The sequence below is a fragment of the Eumetopias jubatus genome, unplaced genomic scaffold (assembly GCF_037043125.1).
Source record: "Eumetopias jubatus isolate StellerSeaLion01/CBP00866 unplaced genomic scaffold, mEumJub1_p1.0 scaffold_5, whole genome shotgun sequence".
In the NCBI taxonomy this organism is placed as follows: Eukaryota; Metazoa; Chordata; class Mammalia; order Carnivora; family Otariidae; genus Eumetopias; species Eumetopias jubatus.
The window spans coordinates 153,925,696-153,944,864 of NW_028274811.1; the positions used below are offsets into that span (position 1 = coordinate 153,925,696).

General features: G+C 59.0%; 1 protein-coding gene across 3 annotated transcripts in view; it reads left to right on the forward strand.

Annotated features, from left to right (window-relative positions):
- The first annotated feature begins 3,395 nt into the window (after positions 1-3,395).
- The window catches only part of SLC9A3 (solute carrier family 9 member A3), a 47,808-nt gene continuing 32,034 nt past the window's right edge, over positions 3,396-19,169 (forward strand). For all 3 annotated transcript variants that reach the window (XM_088023548.1, XM_028089993.2, XM_028089994.2), the window contains exon 1: positions 3,396-3,778. In XM_088023548.1, coding sequence (XP_087879674.1) covers positions 3,565-3,778 — 214 coding nt within the window. In that variant the 5' untranslated portion in view covers positions 3,396-3,564. The remainder of the gene's footprint in view (positions 3,779-19,169) is intronic.

The following is a 19,169-nucleotide window of genomic DNA, read 5'->3' on the forward strand; positions in this document are numbered from 1 at the left end:
TCACTTCTGATTTCTTACTTTTGAAGTTCAGTTGCTCACAGCAGCTTAGGTAGAGTGCAGGGTTTTTTTGGACGGGTTAGTTGCATTTTTTTAACTGTTTTGAGCATGTCATATTGTCATGGCCCTTCTCTGGGTGCTAGGCACTGAATTTTTGTCCCTCAGAATTCCTAAGTTAGCGTCCTATCCCCCACCCATGATGGTATTTGGAGATAGGATCTCTAGGAGGTAATTAAGGTTCAATGAGGTCATAAGGATGGGGCCTGATCGAATGGGGTGGCCCTATAAGAAGACGATGAGAGAGCTCTCCCTCTCTCCCCGCCTCCTTGCTCTGAGGACAGACCACTGAGGGCACAGCGCCCCCCCCCAGGCCACCAGAACTGGACTCAGTCAGAACCTTGCTCTTGGACTTCCAGCCACAACTGTGAGGAAATAGACTTCTGTTGTGTGAGCTCCCATTTGTGGCACCTGCTCTGGTGGCCCACGCAGACTAAGACAACGTATGTGCTGGCAAACCTACAGGTGACCCAGGCCGCTGGGGAGGTATGGGGAGGGGAGGGGAGGGGAGGGGAGGGGAGGAAGCACCTGATGGCGGGGCTGGGGAAGGTGGTTATCAGATAGTCATACACACACCGGGTCCCAAGGATGCGTCCCCAGACGGCCCACCATACACGTACACACCCAGGCCCCCAGGTTCACGTGGCCTCGCAGCTGTGAGAACTGTGCACAGCACGACTCTGAGGGGCACCATTCACAGTTCTGCTGGATGTGGATGGCAGGCCTCTAGCTCTGTGTGAAGCCACAACTCTGTCAGAGGCAGAGAGGTGTGGGGCCCTGTGGCCCCTGTCCATGGCGGGGCACTGACGGAGAAGTGGGTCAGCCAGGTGTGGGTGTCAGGAGGCAAGGCACTCCACTTCCCCAAGCAGACTTCCGCATGTAAGGGCGGCTCAGACAGAGGCACCATCTGGCCCAAAGTTTTTCAGGAGTGCAGGCACAGTCATCCTTCAAATGCCCACAGATCCTGCCATGTAGCCCCAGAAGTTCGCACCATTTCGGGGGCTTGCTTCTGACTCTCCATTGGACACCCCTCTCCCTTGTCCCTGGGCATCTTCCAGCCAGCTCTGCAGCACAGCGCCTAAGGGCCAATCACCAGCACCAGCATTCAGACCGGACCCATGAGTGCACATGACGATTCTCAGCTCTCCTGCCCTTTGAACCACTCCTTGGGCCTCAGATGCAGCCCCTCCCAGGAGAAATGGCGTGAGCTCTTAGGACAAGCTCCTCATGAAAACCCCAGAGGGTGGAGTGACCAGATGTTCTGGTGGGAACCTGGCCTTCCTGTGGAATGCAAGGACACCATCTTCAAAGAGACACTCTTCCTGAAGGCTTCACTCAAGAACCATGAGGAAAGAACAGAGAAGTGTGTCTGGGCTGGAGGTAACCCAACCTTGTCCCACTGGCACTCTCTCTGGGTCAGGAGGCTGAGAATGGTGCTGGGGAGAGAAACAGAGACACGGCTGAGCTGGAAGCAACCCCACAACCGCCCATGGCCCTCCACACAAGGCTACCCCAGCAGCCAGTCACACCCTCCTATTGTTGGACGCTGTGCCCAGCTCATTCCAGCCCCGCTCTGCTTGAGCCTGGCCCTCCTCCCTCTACCAAGGGTCCCTGCACTACCGCAGAGGCCCTTTCATCAGGACAGTCCTCCAGGGACACCCAGGGAGGACTGGAGCCCCCTCCAGCATCCTCCCATAAGGTCACCCAGACGTTCAGTGCTCAGCCACCCGGCCAGTTCGCCCAGCTGGGCATGATTTCACTGGACTCTCTACTACACAACTGACAACCACCTCCCACCAGCAAGAAACTGGGGACAGAACCCAAGGAATAAAGCCATCCAGCTCAGCTCCGTCCAGCTCCAATCTCCTGGCACCCTGACCTACATTCTGATATTAGAAGATGCATCCATCTGTCCACCCACGCCCCTGCCCCCCACCTGCCCACCTACCCCTCTGTCCTTCCACCCAACCAATTTCCCCTGAGTGTTCCTGGGTGCCAGGTGCCGTTTCGGGAAGGGAGATGCAGCCATGAGCCTTGTGGAGCCCCTCACTCATGGAACAGACGTTCCCACAGACAATCATCAGTCAAACTGAGTGGGTGGCAGGTCAGAAGACATGGAGGAACACAGCCAGGAGGGAGGGGAGCTCAGATGTCACAATTGTGAGCTGAGAGATCAGCTATGAGACAAGGACCTTGGGAAGTAGAGGGGGTGCAAGTGCACGGGTCCCCAGGAGGGCAGCTCGGAGGTCAGAGAGGGACCTGAATCATGGGGAGACTGGGCCTTCCCTCTGAACTGGAGGCTCACCAGGAGAGCCAGACAGGGCAAGTGGAGGGAATGCAGGTGAGAAGTCTTTGCCACAGCCCCATGGTGGCTGGACCTGCTGAGCAGGGGCTGGGCTTCCTTTGTATTTTGAAGGTGGAGCAGACAGCAGGAAGATGGAGCTGCCCGGTGGTGCTGAGGCTGCAGGGTGGGCTGGGGAAGGGAGCAAAGGGGGCATTTGCCTTGTCAAATCTGAGGTGCCCAGGTGAGCCATCATAGGTGACAGGGCAGGCAGGAAGGGTTATGGGCAGACATCCTGCTTGGACTTCACTGGCGGCGAAGCCCTCAGGTAGAAAGTGCATTCTGCTCTGAGCCCTGGCAGCTGGCTCCAAGATCAGGGGTGGAGGGTCCCTCACGAAGGAACAAGGGCCACCACGCATGCGGAAGGGCAGAATGCCCTGGATTCTGCACCGCCCCTGGTTTGGAGGGAGAGAACCTGGTTTCTGACAAGTTGTTTCATCCTGTTACGAAATGCAGGTGTGTGATGAAGACATAGCTCCAGGCTTTGGGGCTGGCCCCCTCCTGGACCCTCCAGCCTCTAGCGGGGTGAGCAAGCCCCGCATCCTGTGTTTATGGATAAGCAGCTGCTTGGGGCAAGCTGTCCCAGGCAACTCGGGAGCCGAGCGAAGGCCACTGAGGGGCGCCCGAGGCACCTGCCGCCCACCATCCCTCAGCCAAGCCAGCAGGGGCCCCGACGCTGCGATCTACCCCCTAGCGAGGCGGTTGCGCATCGCCGCGCGGCTTCGCAGACCGCTCCCCCCGCCACCCCGCCCCGGCCTGCGCCCTCCAGCCCCGGGCTCCAGCACTCGGCGGGCTGGTAGGGGAGGGAGATGGAGGGGACCGAGCGCGGACGTGAGGAGGTGAGGTCAGGACGACCGGTCCGCCCGGGGTGGGCGTGTGCAGGCTGGGCGGGCGTGCCGAGAGCGTGCGGCGGTGTCCGCGCTCGCGTGCGCGCAGCGGGGGCGGGAAGGCCCCGCCCCGGGGCGGGAGGGGGCTGCCGGATTAAAGGCCACCCGGGCGGGCGGGGACCAAGACAGCCGCCCGTACCCCGAGTGCGCTGGGCTCCACGCCGCCCAACGCGAGCCCCGAGGGTCCCGCACGTCCAACAGCTCCGGCGCAGCGCGTCCCGCCGAGCGCAGCAGGACCCACACGCCATGAGCGTCTGCACAGGGCGCTGAGCGGTGGCTGAGATGTTGGGGCGCGGGGCTCGGGGCTCCGGTTGGGGGTTGCTGCTGGCGCTGCTGCTGGCGCTGGGAGTGCTGCCGCGGGTGCGGGGCGTCGAGGAGCCTGGCAGCGCGCACGAAGAGAGCCAGGGTTTCCAGGTGGTCACCTTCAAATGGCCCCATGTCCGGGACCCGTACATCATCGCGCTGTGGATCCTCGTGGCCAGCTTGGCCAAGATCGGTAAGAGGCCCGGGGCTCGATGGGTCTCGAGGTCATGGCCCCGCTGCGACTTCTCCTTCCACTTGCCCCCGCCGGGCTCGCGGGGTCTGCGTGGCCCCGCCTGCGCCCCCGGGTACAGAGCGGCGCGCCCGCGTCTGCCCTCCTCGGGGTCTCCGTTGGGCCCGCGGTCTTCCCCGTCGGGCGCTAGCTGCCCCGCGGCCGGGCCGTGGAGCGCCGCTGCCAGCCCCCGGGAGTCAGGCCTTCGGGTCAGGCAGAGCTAGGTGCGGACTGCGAGCCTGGCCGGGCCCGGAGCGGCCGTGCCGGTCGCCGAGGGTGACGCGATCCTGGCCAAGCGGGCGCAGCCTCCGGAGCCCCGCGCGCTCTGGGCTCCTGGGTTTCGAGTCCGGGGCTCCCTTCGGCTGCATCCAGGCCTGCAGACGTCGCTCCTGCCCTGGGGCGCCCTCAGCCAGGTGTCCTGTCTGCGGGCTTGTGGGGGCTGTTCCATGTCGGGAGAAAGAGCAGGTTCTTGCCATCAGCACGGCAGGGATATTTGGTTCTCAGCGCAGAAAGAAACACCGTGCCACTCAAGATTAAACCCAGTAAAATCCTATTCATAGGAGCAATTTTTCCGTTGACAGTGTTTCTCTTTTAAAAAATCCTGGTCTGTCAGATTTCTCTTAACTTGCTCCAGTGAGCCAGCAAGTGGGAACCGCAGGTAACTCCCGGGCAAGGTGATGGGAAGGTCAGCCTTCTTAAGAGCTTACGAGGACCGGAGTTTCAACATGTCGGTCCACCACGGAGGGTCTTCCGGAGGTGGTGGAGAGATGGTGGCCTGTGTGACTTACCAGGTGGAGCCTGGGGGGAGGGTGAAGGGGGGGTCTGAAGACACCCTCCCCAGGGAAGGGCAGGAGGCAGGGATTTGGGGATGGGGAGGGACACCGCAAATTGGCAAGGACCCCCCCTGGGGCATTAGGCTCTGAGTGTTCAGCGGGACAGGAGGGTCAGGTTCTGGGGAGAACCTACTAGAGAACTTGGGGCCTGGGGTTCGGGGTGCCTGGAGCGCGGGCGGTGCTTGGTTACCTTGTGTCCCGGTCAGCCCGCCCGCTCTGTGCCCTGCCTACCCGGAGGTCCTTCTCATTTCTGGCTCTTGAAGGCACTGGCCATCCCTCTGCCTCCTCCTCTTTCCTCAGACAGCTCTTCATGTCTGTCCCTGGCCCCGGCTGGCTGTCTGGTCTCATGCTCACTCTGTCTGCACTCGGTTTTCTGGGGTTTTGTGATACCAGGGGTAGAACTCCAGCACCCACGTGAAGTCTCATGTTGTGTCTTTTCCGAACACGTCTGCCGTGGGTGAATGGCTGACACTTTTCCCTGGACAGGTCCAGCCCCAACCTGGGTTTCTGAGAGCCCTGTCCCGACACCCACACTGGAGTGACCCATTTCTGTTGGGGGGCGGGGCTCCTGTCCTCTGCCACCTTCTCTCGCCTGTGAAACCACCATAAGAGTGATTGGAGCAGGGTGAACCCGTGACGCTCTGGGGGTCCACACCTGGGACATGGAGCACCCTTGTCTTGTAAAGCAGATGTGTGCTTTCCTTGCGAGCTGGGGCCTCTCCTAGTCCCGCCGCGGCATCCAGAGATGGAGCCTTGCATCTGAAATTCCGGTGACAGCCACCAGTGCTCCCTCTGGTTAGTAGGCCCTAAGGGGAGAGACTGCGGAAAGGCTGGTGCACTGACCTGGGTGTCTGCCTGGCCCCAGAGTTTGCTATTCACCCGGGAAGAGCCATGTCCCTGCAAGTCTCCAACACCTCGGACTTGCCCTGAGGGCACCTTCTCCAGGGTGGCGTGGCCACCCACTCTGCCAGCTGTGTCCTGGTCAGGGCAAGCCCAGAATCCGTTTTCTTACCCACACTCATTTAAAAAGGCTCGCTGTATATCCGCATTCCATTGCTGTCATCTGGGATTACTGACTCCCCTTGAAGGGGCAAGAGTCAAGCCTTGGTGGAGACTTTGGGGGGTGCTCAGGGCAACATGGCAAGGATCCTAAGGGAAGACCCATGGGGCTGACCCAGCTGCACCTGCAGAGCCCTCCTGCTCTGGGCCGAGCCCTGCCCTGACTCTCCTGTATTTGGAGGTTCCCACTATGATGGCATTGTGGTCTCACGAGGGAACAGGCAGCATCTCAGAGACTCAGTCTCCCCATCTGAAAAAGTAAGTCATGACTCTCCCCACGCCCAGCCTACCCCCCCCCGTCCCTCCCTCACGCTCACCACTTTACTCCCAGACAATCTGCTGCACTGACCCTGCCCAGGTCCCCAAGGTTCTCCTGGTGGCTCAGTATGGGTCTCAGGTGACACCCACCTCTGCCCTTTCCTCTGCAGCCCCCCACCCCTTTCCACTCTGGCCCTTTCCCCATTGCCCCTCAGCTGTCCCTCCTCCATCCACCTTGGGACCCCACCCCCTGCCATCTCTCAGCCTTCCAGACCTCAAAAACCAAACCAAACCTTAGCAAACAGGCCAGACACCCCTGCTCCTGTTCAGCCCCACAAACCAAGAGTTGCAACAAAGCACTCATCTCAGTGGTCTACCTGCACTCCTGACCAGACCCAGTGAGCTGGAGCTCCACCCCTCCCCACCCCCAGGATCCATTGTTCTCCACAGGGACAAGCAGAGATCTGACCTGGTCAGGGTTACACCCCAGGGGTTCCCCAATGCCTAGCCCACCGCCCTGCCTGAAGGTAGGAAACCATCTGCCATGTGGCTCCTCCCCCCTTCCTGCCCCACAGACCTGGCTCCCAGACCCCTCCCTGTGCAGTGGACCCTAGCGCCCCTTCTCGCAAACCCCCACAGAGCACTCCCCCACACACCTTCACCTGCATCTGGGTGCAGCCTGGAGGCTGCATGGCGGTGTGTCCGGTCTGCGCATACATGAGGGGAAGGCATGGATCCTGGTGTGCTTCCTTCTTGACCCCACAGTCCAGGGTTCATGCTCCTGAGCCTCTTTGGCCCCTTTCATCATTTAAAATGGTCAGGGTATTTTGGTTTCAAGACACAGAAACAGAAGAAAAGCAGGTTTCTATGCATTTCCAAGCACTTGCCAAATGTCTTACCAGTGGCTTCAAGTGCTCATTTTAGTCCACATCCCACCTTGCGCTGCAGAGGTCAGATTTCTTCCAGCTACGTATAACCTGCCGTGGACCCTGGAACCACGCAATAACTCACACGAATGTGTTGAGGCAGCTTCTCACCTCAAGCAGCTTGGGACAGAGAAAGACCAGAGGGCAGGGTCATGGCCACCAGCGAGTTGGCCCAGGAGTCTGGGTTTACCGCTGGAAGCAGCACCTTTGCACGGGTGAGAAATAGGTGTGGCTGCTGAGCCCATGGACCCCCAGCCCCTAAGACCCCATGTCTGGGGCTCAGCAAAGGGCTTATTGTGAGCATCTGGGACTCCGGGGGCCCCTGCCTGTTACTGTATCTTTAGGAAATTCAGAAGGCCAGGGAGCCCACCCACAGGTGGAGCCTGCTGGACCGGAGAAGTTGAGGGCCCTCCTGCAGTGGGATAATTTCTGTCCCTGAACGGGGGTATAGTTCCTTCCTCTGGGCCCCTGGGGATTCCTGAATCTGCAGCTTCCTGCACCAGGGTCCCTTCGGGCCTTGGGCCAGGCTGGGTTTTCTCCTCTTAATTGTGTTCTCTATCCTCGGGCCTTCCTTGGGGACCAAAGCCTGGGCCGGCAGCAGGCTCAGCGACCCACGTTGGCCGTGCAGAGGTCGCGAGGCTGTGGAGCACTGGTTGAAGGGCCTCCTGGGGGGTAAGGATCCAGGCAGCTTCTGGAGACAGAGCCCCGGGGGCGGCAGGGTTATAGGACAGTACCTCTGGGGGAAGAGAGAGGTTAGAGTGTTGGAGGCCAGAGGAGGCCAAACCAGCACAAGCACAGACCCTGGAGGACCTTGATCTCTACCCAGGGTGGCACAAAGGGGAGGGACTTGAACAGACCTGGGCTCTGAGACTATTACCTTGGTCGTTGGGCAAAGAATGGACAGGAGGGGCACCAGAGGGGATTCTGGGGGAGGGGGTAGTTCTAGGTTGACAGGGTCCCTTTATTCCCAGGCATTAGGTAGGGGATTCCAGGGGACGGACATGGCTGAGCTGTCCAGCTGACATCCCAGTGGGTCCAGGGTGAGAGGTGGACACTGGGTCGCATCGGGGAGGAGCCTCCTGAGAGAGTGGGAGCGGTGAGGGGGTCGAGATCCTGCCTGGGAGGAAGCCGGAGCCATCGGGAGAGCCCTGGGCAGAATGGGCTGCAGTGGCAGAGGCCAGGGTCAGGGGCGGTGTCGGTGTGTGTGGGCTGGTAGGACACCCAGGCTGCGGACATGTCTCGGAAGTGGGCTCATGGCGCTGATGGGCTGGAGGCGAGGGCATCCCTGACGTGGGCCGGCTGGGAAGTGGTGGGTTCCCTCTCTGAGCCTGAACGTCTCTGCTCTCTCCACCACGGCCTCTCTTGGGAAAGGGGGCAGCCCAGGCTCACACCCCACCCACTCAAACCAGGTGGAAACACCCCAGGAGGACCCCAGTGGCTGATGGGCCCTCTGGCTTGGAAGGCTGGGGGCTCAGGGGTGGTGGCGAGGTGGTCTTTCCTGGTCACCTCCGCCAGTGCCCTTGGGGCTTTGCAAGCCCTTGTCACCCCTGGTCTTGGGGGAAGAGCGCCCGGGGGGGGGGCCCCAGGGCCAGGTGTGCAGCATCCAGAGCCTGTGACCCGCGCTGTGCCTCCATGGGAAGTGCCTTCCCCTAGTTATGCTCCAGGCAGGGTGCAGCCCTGGGATCATGTCTTTGACATGCCACTGCCGGCTTATCAATCCAGTCTCTCGAGCCTCCGGGCCCTGTGATCCTGGGCCCCAATTCTTGTTGCTTCCAAAGCCCCTTCCCATCATTGTGACTGTGCCCTTGATGGGGGGGGTGGCGCATGGACCGACGGCCTGGGACATCCCTGGCACTCCATCCACACCCTCTGCTGTGTCACCCAGGGCACCCAGACCCCCACCTAATCCATGTATTTCTCTGAGGTACAGCCAAGGGGGCTGGGCGTCTGGCCCAGGCATGTTCCCAGGCTGCGGGGGGAAGCCATGGGATGGTGTTTACCTCCTGGGGTTAAAACCAGAAGCTTTTGGTTTTGACTTAATGTGCTCTGATCCTAGGACCAGGAGCCCCTGGTGCTGAGCCTCACCCTTGTCCGGCTCTTTCCTGTGGGTTCCTGGGCACTCCCCATCATGCCCTCCTGCCTGCTTCCACTGGATTTCCCTTACTCCCCTCGAAGGAATGCATGAGATCTGGAAAAAAGAGGACCTAGAAGGACAGTGTGAGCAACAGGAGTCCCCAGTAGGCCCCATCCTCCCAAGGGTAGATGATGAGTCAGTGGGCCCTAGTGGACCCCCAGTCCCGGCAGGACAGATGCAATCAGTGGGCCTGGAGTTAAGACCCATCATCCAAAGCCTAGAACCAAGGGCCCTTCCAAGAGCCTCTACCATGCTGAAGGTGTAAAGTCTCCCTTTTCAGGAAGGCCCATGGGGGAATTAGCCACAGGCTGTAAATAATCCATAGGCATTTGGAGCTCAGGTATCACACTGAAATAACCCAAGGAAAGAGGGGCAAAGGTTGGGAAGTACTGATAGCCTCCAGTCCTGCCTGCTCATGGAAGGGACTCCCTGGGGAGGCTCTTCCTGGGCCAACTTCCTGTAAGTGGAGAGAGTCTTGGTGTTATTCCCAAGGCTCCAAGCCCCAGTGTGGGGTCTGGACCCAGGTCAGCCTCTCTGGGGAACGCTCAGTGCTCTGTGACCGCAGTCGCCTGAGACCTGTCTCTGTGCCTTCCTGACCTGGGCCGCATTCAGCCCCACACTTTATTTCTTGGCAGATGTGTCAGGAAACCCCCCTCCCCCGCCGTTCTTGCCCCTTGAGGAAGGGGCTGTGGTTTCCTCTGTGTCCCTATGGGTTGGAGAAAAGATTTCCTGCCACACCTGCCAGGTCCCTGAGCTGGGGTCTGAAGCTTGGGTGTGTCTAAAGTTAGGGTTCCCAACCATGCATTTCCCCAGTGTCCAAAGCCCATCTGGCAGCGAGTTTTACCTAGAGCTGTACACTGGGGGATGGGGGTGGCACTCAGCCAACGAGGGACGGGACTGACCAAGGTCTCTCCGCCACTGTCCGTCTCCTGCCCTGCCTTGGCACGTGCTTGCAGCTTCCCTCAGAGAAGGGCTCCTTGGCTCTGGCTGGCTGGGTCCTGGGACGGGCCTCTTCCCAGGAGCACAGGGCCCCTGGCTCCAAGTCCAGCTGCTGGCCGCTCTCAGGCACTGGGTCTGAGTCTCCAGGTCTTGGGTGCTTGTCTTGAGCAGAGCCTGCTTACCCAACCTGTCTGCCCTGCGGAGCCCCGACTGGGTGGTTTCCTGCTTGGGCCGTGGGGGCACAGCTGGGGTCCCTGTTCTCTGTACCAACGAGAACTTCGGGGCCGCTTGGGTGCCTCGCTGGGCGGCTCTCTGCCCCCACCCTGCACCTTCGCCCCCGCGCTGCCTTCCGGCCTTCCTTCCTGACCTTACTTATCTCCCACCCCTTCCCTATCTCTGCTTCATATCTTCGTCTTCTGTCTCCTCTCTCTGCTCAGGCCGGCGGAGAAGGGGTGAGGAGTGAGCCCAGGTGCTGCCCTGGCCCCTCCCCGCCCCAGCCCTACCTGCAGAGCCTGTGCGACTGGGGGATGGTGAGCTCCAAGGGCCTCTGGGCTGGGGGGCAGGTACACCATTAGTGAGGGGGGAGGCGGCAGAGGGGCTGGTGGGGCAACAGAGGCCCAAGGGCAGTCAGGACAGAGAAGCAGGACAGCCCAGTGGGTGCATGGTGGGCTCCCACCCTCGCTGGTGTGGCCTTACCCTATGTGGCTTTCCCCAGACTCCACCCCGTCATGCAAGCCCAGCCCTACTCCCAAGGACCCGAGGTCAGTGCTGTGAAGGCAGGGGCTGTGTCTGGTTTGTGTCGTGCCCTCCGTGCCTGGCACCTGGCCTGCCCGCGCTGCTCTCGCCGAGCTGCATGGATGGGTGGGTGAGAGCCTGAGCACAGCCCTGAAGGCCCGCTTCTCCATCGGTAAGCTGCATCCAGACCATGTAGGCTCTGGGCCTGGGAAGAGACTCCTTACCTGAATTCTTTCCCCAACTGCCACACAGCCTCCTGGGAGCGCTGCACCGCAGACAACACCCTTAGCAGGGGGCAGACCAGGACAAAGCAGGGCCAGCATCTGCCCAGAGCACCCAGGGTGTGTCGGGCTGAGGGCGGGGAGCGCCTCACCCCACGCGGCGCTCACTTGGACGGCTCCAGGGACTCGGGTGCCTACCCGCATGGCTGCCGGCTCATACACTCCTGTGCTGAGCCTGGAACTTGGGTCCCAGGCAGGTCAATACCATCAGCGCAGGGACCACTGTTGGGGGCATGACTGATTGACTTGATTAATGCAGTCTCCAAGCGCTTGAGTTTTAGCAGCTACCTCTCTGGCTGCTGGGAGAGTGCTCCCCAGTTCAGTGCTCACTTCAAAAACATCAGTGCCACCCAGCGCCGAATGCTGCTCTGGGCCACAGGATGTAGGTGCCACGGGACAAGGGCAGGTGCCACGGGACGCAGGTGCCACAGCCCAAGTGCAGGTGCCATGGGACGCAGGTGCCACGGGACAAGGGCAGGTGCCACGGGACGCAGGTGCCACAGCCCAAGTGCAGGTGCCACGGGACCAGGTGCCACGGGACAAGGGCAGGTGCCACGGGACAAGTGCAGGTTCCTGGGGGGGGCAGACAAATGAGATCATGCCGCAGGATACATGGCATCATGTACTGTAGTGAACAACAAATGAGGGATGGAGGATAGCGCAGGTGAAGGGGCAGGCGAAGGGGAGTGAGCCCTGTGGGTTAGGGGAAAGCATTTTCAGGAGTGGAACAGTCAGTGCAAAGGCCCTGAGGCGGGTGTGTGTGGGTGTGTCTGAGGAGCAGTGTGGGGTTTAGCCAGGGGAGGGGGTAGGTGAGGTCCGAGGGACCAGCACGGCAATCAGTCACACGCGTCACAGGGAAGAGGGGCCACGGAGGCCTCTGGGCGAGGGTGCGCATGTCTCCACTGAGACGGACAAGACTCCAGGGAGGGTGAGGGCAGCTCAGACCTGTCACTCCATGAGCCGAGCCCTCCCCAGGGGCATTGTAATGCTGCTACAATCCCTCTCATTGTATAAGATTCTTCCCTTAAACATGTTCGGAACAAACAAGTCGAAAACCAGTGTGTATGTGCTCTAGGGTCTGATCAGAGGTTAAGGTCACCTCAAAGATTAAAGGCCTTCCCCCTTCCCCTCTGAGCGTCCATGAGACAAGACGTCTGAGCACTGAAGGGCCTTGCCAGGCCACTGTGGTTTGGCCTCCGTGCCTCCAGCGTCCCAGGGGGCAGAGAACCACTAGGCAGGGGAGGGGCCGAGAGGCTGAGTGTGCATGGTGCCGCCCCTGCCTGGAGCCCCCGCCCTGCCGGCCCTGCCCTGCCTGGCACACACCGCCCGCTAGGGTGACCATGGGTGTTGGTGCTGGTCACTCTCTAGGTCACGCAAGATGCCCCAGTCGGGTCAGGGGTCCGGCCTGGGCCTCGGCCTCACGCTGGACTTCCCATGGAGCTGTGTCTCAAGTCCTACCCCTACAACCCAAGTGTTCATTCATCAGTTCTAGAAGGGATTGAGAGCCCCATGGTTTGCTGGACACAGGGGGTCAGAGTCCAGGCTGAGGAGTCAGACTGTGGCTGGGGTGTCGGCTTCCCATCAGGGGCACAGTTGAGATGAGCCACACAGGAAGGGAGGGGGCCAGGCAGAGTGAGAGGGGCTGGGGGGAGGTGGTCCACGGGGAGGCACCAGCCCAGGGGGCCCCCGTGGGGCTCAGGGTCACTGGGCTGCAATGGCAGGTGGTTAGGGCTGACAAGGGAGGCTGGGGGCCTGCTGGCAGGTGTGGACTTTTCAGGTGGGGGGTTGAGCCAAGTCATTTCCCAGGTTCCCCTCACCCAGTGGAACGTTCTGCTCCAGGCACAGGTGTGTCAGCTCTGGGAGGCATCCAGCGAGCCCCTGCCGGGACCACCAGCCTCTGGGGGCAGGGACAACCCAGTGCCCGGGGAGAAAGGGTGCAGGGCTGTGTGGGGGAGGGCTGGGTCCTGTTTCTCCCTTTCCTGGGCGAATCAGGAAGCCTCAGTGAATTCACCACCTGCCGAGCTATCATGCTAAAGTCCAACTGCTTGTGAATTCTCAGCTGGGGAAGGGTTTCTTCTTGCAAAGGCAAAGTGAGAAGTTGGAAATACTTGTTTCTGACAGCTTGTGGAACAACGCAGAAGGTGGAAGACCACCAGCTCCCGGGGGTTCTGTTTCTTCTGGAATTTAACAAGCCCTGGCTGTTGGGGTGCCGTGGACCTGGGTCCCCCTTAGCCCTCACATGCTGGTTGCTCAGTGCAGGTCACCTTCAGCCCACTAGCTAGACATAGACCCGAACAGGACAGCACTGCAGGAGGGGGACCTCAGGTGCACATTGCGCCTCATGTCCACGTGCAGGTGCGCGTGTGTGTCCTGCCCTGTGTGCAGTCTCCATCTGAGGTCTGAGGGTTTTGCAGCCTGTGGCTGAAGATCTGAAATCGATTCCCCACACACCAAAGTCTCAGGGCTGCTTTCTGGGGTCGTGAGGTACCCTGTGAGCCTCCGTAACACCAACACTCCCTATGGAGGTTCAGGGAGGAGTGGACAGACCCGGCAGGTGCTCAGGGGACATTGGGCGAAGGCCAAGTTATCGTCACACCCCCCACACACGGTCCAAGGGAGTCTCCACACTGGCTGTCAAACCCTGGGCACAGAGTCTCAAAGGGAAGCTCCCTGCCCAACCCCCGCGGGAGCAGCTGGGCTCTCAGGGGAGTGGGCTGAGGAAGTGGGTGCAGGAGGGAGCTGAAGCCACCCCCTGGCCATCCCAGTGGAGGGGGCCCACCGAGAGCTGTGTCGTGGGGCCGCAGAGGCCTTTCCAGCTCGAGAAGTCAGCAGGCCCCCCAGAGCAGGCCCGGGAATAGGTGTGCTCAACAGCAGGGCTGGGCGGCCACAGCCCCTCTCTGCACAGAGGCCAATTCCCCAGAAGGTGGCTGGGGTCGTGCCTGTGACAGAGCGTGCCGAGAGTGTGCATGGGGGGCCGCTGCCCTTCCCCACGTCCTGTGGAGCCTTCATGCCTTCCTCCTGCTCCTTCAGCTGAGGATCCAGATGGGGATCCACTGCCTGTGTAGCCTGGAGTGGGAGAGTCTTTGGCCTCAGTTTCTCTCAGGCAGCTGGGGAGCCTGGTGACACCAGCGGTGCTTGGTCCAGCTCAGCCCCCCAGGGCCGGCTCCAGACAACTTGAATCAGAGCCTCTGGGAGTGAGGCTGGGGCCAGGAACCACGCCCGAGGATGTCGGGGTGGGAAGCAGAAGGGAAGCGATGTTCACCATCCCTGAGCAGCCACGGCCCAGCCAGGCTTCTGGAGGCTGGCCACATCACACAGCCGCATGCAACTCCAGGGCCTCCTGCACTGGGGCTCCTGCCTGGTCCGTTGCTGCATCTGAGGGATGTATGGTGGCCTTGCTGTGGGCTAGCTACTCTCCCCTCCAATGCCCTGGCCTCCTCAGCAGGGACGTGGCCTGCATCCACATCTCCCTTGCATGTGGCCACAAGGGTGGACGTAAGCAGGTGCACAAATGCATGAAGGTTGCTTAAAAGGTGCCCAGCGGATGTCCTGTGGACACAGTGATGACCCTGCACGGTGCCCGGTCATAATAACAGGTCAACTAACAATAGTTGTGTAAAAACCACAATGCCCGGATGGTCAGTCAGCTACGGGCACATGTACCCAGCCAGCTCTGGGGTGCCCAGGGAGAGAGGCGTTCGGCACACACACCGGCTACCCGCGGCCTCCGGGTCCTCACCTGTCCTTGGGTGGAATGGTTTTGCGGCCTTGTCCTGGTGGGTGCTGGCTTTTACCCACTGAGTCCTCAGCTAGGGGGGGCGTCTTGTGGACTTGGCCAGGCCTAGGGGGACCACCCTGTGGCTGGCTGTTGGCCCCGCACACGTGTGCCTCAAACCTTGGCCATTAGTTTACCTTTTCTTCCTTGATACCTTGTTCCCTCCTGCGCCAGGGCTGGTGTTTCCAGTTGTCTCCAGCACAGTGATGCTAGGATTGGGGTGGGGGTCATCCGACCACCATTTAAAAAATATAGTGAGCGAACGGAGCAGGGCTCAGGGGTGCGTGTGTCGCCAGGGCTCTGTCACCCTCTGCTGGTGTGTGGCAGGTCTAAGCTCAGCCTTTCCCCATTTACCTTCCCCTGTAGAGCTTACCTTGCTGGGGATCAACTGGAGAAGGAAGGCAGTTTTAAGTTTCTGAGAGGCCCCTGGTGTTGAGAATACAGCCTCTGTTGTCAAAACCCTTTACTCATTAACTCAATAATGCCGAGAACATTCCGATGGCTGAGGTGCCCTCAGCCCTGGGCCAGCATGAGCCTTGCCCTGCACCCGGTATTTGGGTCCCTGAAGCCTGCGAGGAGCATGTCGTGGCCCAACACCTGCCCTGGCTCACCTGAGGTGCCCCCCACGGGAGGCACCGGCAGAGGCAGGGTGGGCACACGCGGCCAGCCGCCCAAGGACGAGGGTGGGCTCTTCTTGCCAGACCAGTGAGGCCGCTGCGACCCCTGACCACCAGTTCGGGGTCGGGAAAGCTGACCCCCAGGCCCGGGCTCTGGGACCCTCTTCCCACCCCCACAGGGGCATCCTCCGGTGGTGCAGGGGGCAGAGACTAAGGGGCTGTGTCTCTGCACCTCCCCCTCCCCCGAGGCTCCCACTTGCCCTCAGGGGCACCTGACCCTGACGTCCCTCCCTCTGGCTTTCTGCTGAGAATCCTGGTTTTCTCATGATCTGAAGGTTAGTTGAAGTGTCAGGGAGCTGGACGTGGCTGGGAAGGTCAGTCCCTCGCTACAGAGCAGAGTGCCAGGTGCTGGCGTGCTGCTGAGCACACCCTGTGTCCTTACAACCCTGAGCCGCACTCCTGTCCTGTGGCCAGCACGGAGCCAAGCACCATCTCAGCTCGGTCGTGTCCGTTCCCAGGAGAGGAGCAGGAGGGAGGCCAGCTGCCCTGGGGGTGGCTGCCGGCGTGGAGCTGGGGCCGTCATGCTGCAGCCCAGCGACCTGCCCCCCCACCCACGGGGCCACAGTTAGCTGTTTTCAGCCTAAATCCACAGAGCCAGGCCCCAATGCCTAAGTGCGGGAAGTTAAGAGAATTGTCTGCTTTTCCAGAAACAAGGTCCTCGTTCCTGGTAATGTGCTCTGTGCCTTCATCAAAGGGAGCTGGGGAGGGTCTGGGCTCCTCAGGCAGCCTGACCTGGAGCCGAGTCTCCTGCCCATCAGAGCCGCAAGGATCGGCCACCCCGGGGCCCGTGCAGGATGTATGCGGTGCCAAGATGGAGGCATGTGTCTGCCCTGCTGAGGGCATGCGGGTCAAGCATCCACGGAGACCTTGTCACCTCCCACAGAGCTCCTGTCCTGGGACGGACACGTGTCAGGCTGTTTCTGGGGGGCCTCCGTCCCAGCGGGGGGACTATGGGGGGGACGGGTGGCGCATTCAGGGTCCTGCAGCGTGCACAGTGTCCAACACCCAGGTCCCGGCAGGGGTGCGTGGTTGTTGTGCTGTAGGCACACTTCTCCCTCGGAGCAGCTCTCACCTGACCCCTCGCAAAGGAGCCTGCAGGTCTCCACCGAGGTGGGCGCCTCCGACTAGCGTGTGCACCTGAAGCACACGACCATGTGTGCCACACATGGCACCGGATAGCCGCTGGTTCCTGAGACGCTGCTGCCCTTGCCCACCCACGTGCACACCCACCCACTCGTGCTGGCTCACACAGCTAACGATCACGCGTGCTCACACTCACACCCACTCTTGCTTGCTCACACAGCTCACAATCACGCGTGCTCACACCCACACTCACAATAACACCCTTTACAGTGAAACTGAACAAACTTTCCCGAAACCTTGCAGCATGTGAGTGCGGTAGAACCATGACAGACCGCAGACCAGTTGGCATAAAACTGCAGGATGTTCACACCTGGTTCTCCCTCAGGGCAAATAGCCAGCGTGTTTCCTGGCCTACCCGCCTCCCACTCCTCATCCTTAAAAGGCTGTCGCCTCTGTCCCTGGCCTGGCCTCCTAAGGCCACATTACGGTGCAAACGCACCCCCCCCAAGAGGCACACTTACCACAGTGTCAGCAATGCTGATTTTCAAAAATTAGTAGACTTAATATTTTTAGTAAAGGTGTAAATTTACAAAATAAGTGAACAGTTCCCCATACCCACCCTCTCCCCCACCTACAGTTTCCCTCTTGTTAACATTGGTATAACACACGTGTTGCAATTGATGAACCAATATCGATACATGATTATTTTACATAGTTTACATGGGGGTTTACTCTTGGTGTTGTGTATCCTACTGGTTTGGACAAATGTATAACATAAACATGTAACATGATAGTATCATCCAGAGTATTTTCCGTGCCCTAAAAACCCTCCCTGCTCTACCCTATCCCTCCCTCACCCCGTTCCCCGGGCAACCACTGATCTTTTTACTGCCTCCATAGTTTGCCTTTTCCAGAATGTCATAGAGTTGGAATCCTACTGTATGAGCATTCCAGAATGTAGCCTTTTCAGATTGACTTCTTTCACTTAGTAACATGCATTGAAGATTCATCCATGTCTTTTCCTGTCTTGATAGCTCATTTCTTTTTGTGCTGGATGATACTGTCTGTGTGTAGCAGAGCCTGTCTATCCATCACCCACTGAAGAATATCTTGGTTGCTCCCAAGTTCTGGCTATGAATAGAGCTGCTATAAGCGTCCATTTGCAGGTTCTTGTGTGGACATAAGGTTTCAATTCCTTCGTGTAAATACCAAGGAGTGTGGTTGTTGGGTCATACGGTAAGGGTGTGTTTAGTTTTGCAGGAAACCACCGAACTGTCCTCCAAAGTGGCTGCACTGTTTTGTATTCTCACCACTCTGGTATTGGTATTGGTGGGTTTTGGGTTCTAATCATTCCAATAGATGTACAGTAGTACCTTGTTGTTTTAATTTGCAATTCCCTGATGATGTATGATATTGAGCATCTTTTCATATGCTAACTTTCCACCTGCATATCTTCTTTGCTGAAGTGTCTGCTTAGATTTTTAGCCCATTTTTCAATTGGGTAGTTTGTTTTCTTACTGAGATTTGAGTTCTTCGTGTATTTGGGATACAGATCCTTTATCAGATACGTCTTTTGCAAATATTTTCTCTCAGTCTGTGGCTTGTCCTCTCGTTCTCTTGTCACTGTCTTTCAGAGAGCAGAAGGTTTTATGTTTAGCGAGGTCCATTTCTCTGTTCCTTCTTTCATGGATCGTGCCTTCGCTGGAGCATCTAACACGTCACCACCAAACCCGGGTCACCCAGGTCTCCCCTTACTCTATCTTCTAGGAGATTTCTAGCTTTGCATTTTACACTGAGGTCTGTGATGCATGTTGAGTGCGTTATTGTGAAGGCTGTGTGGTCTGTGTCTAGATCCATATTCTGCCTGTGCACGCCCAGCCATTCCAGCATCCCTTGCGGAAGGAAGGGTCTTCGCTCCTTTGTCAAAGATCAGCGACTGTGGGATGCCTGGGTGGCTCAGATGGTTGAGCGTCTGCCTTCGGCTCAGGTCATGATCCCAGGGTCCTGGGATCGAGTCCCGCATCGGGCTCCCTGCTCAGCGGGGAGCCTGCTTCTCCCTCTGCTTCTCTCTCTCTCTCTCATGAATAAATAAGTAAAATCTTAAAAAGAAAAAGATCAGCGACTGTACTTCTGTGGATCTGTCTCTGCGCACTCTGTTCTGTCGCGCTCCTCTGTTTGTCCGTTCTGTCACCAACACCACGCTGACTCGATCACAAGTCTTGAGGTCGGGAAGTGTGAGTCTTGGACTTTGTTCTTCTTCGATGCTGTGTTGGCTGTTCTGGGTCTTTTGTTTCTCCATATGATAAAATAACTGGCTGGAATTTTTCATTGGGATTGCATTGCATCCACGGATCATGCCAGGAAGAACTGGCAGCTTGACCATGTCGGGTCTTCCTATCCATGCACGTGGAATATCTGTCCGTTTATACAGATCTTCTTTGAAGTCTTCATCCAGGTTTGGAAATTTTCCTCATATAGGTCCTGTACATATTTTGTTAGATTCATACCAAAGGTGGTTTTTAAAATTTTTTATTTTTTGGTGCTGATATAAATGGCGTTGTGTTTTAAATTTTAAATTCCATACCTTCATTGTCGGTTTATAGGAAAGTGACTTTGTATATCCCACAGCCTTGCTGTCATTGGGATTTTCTGCAC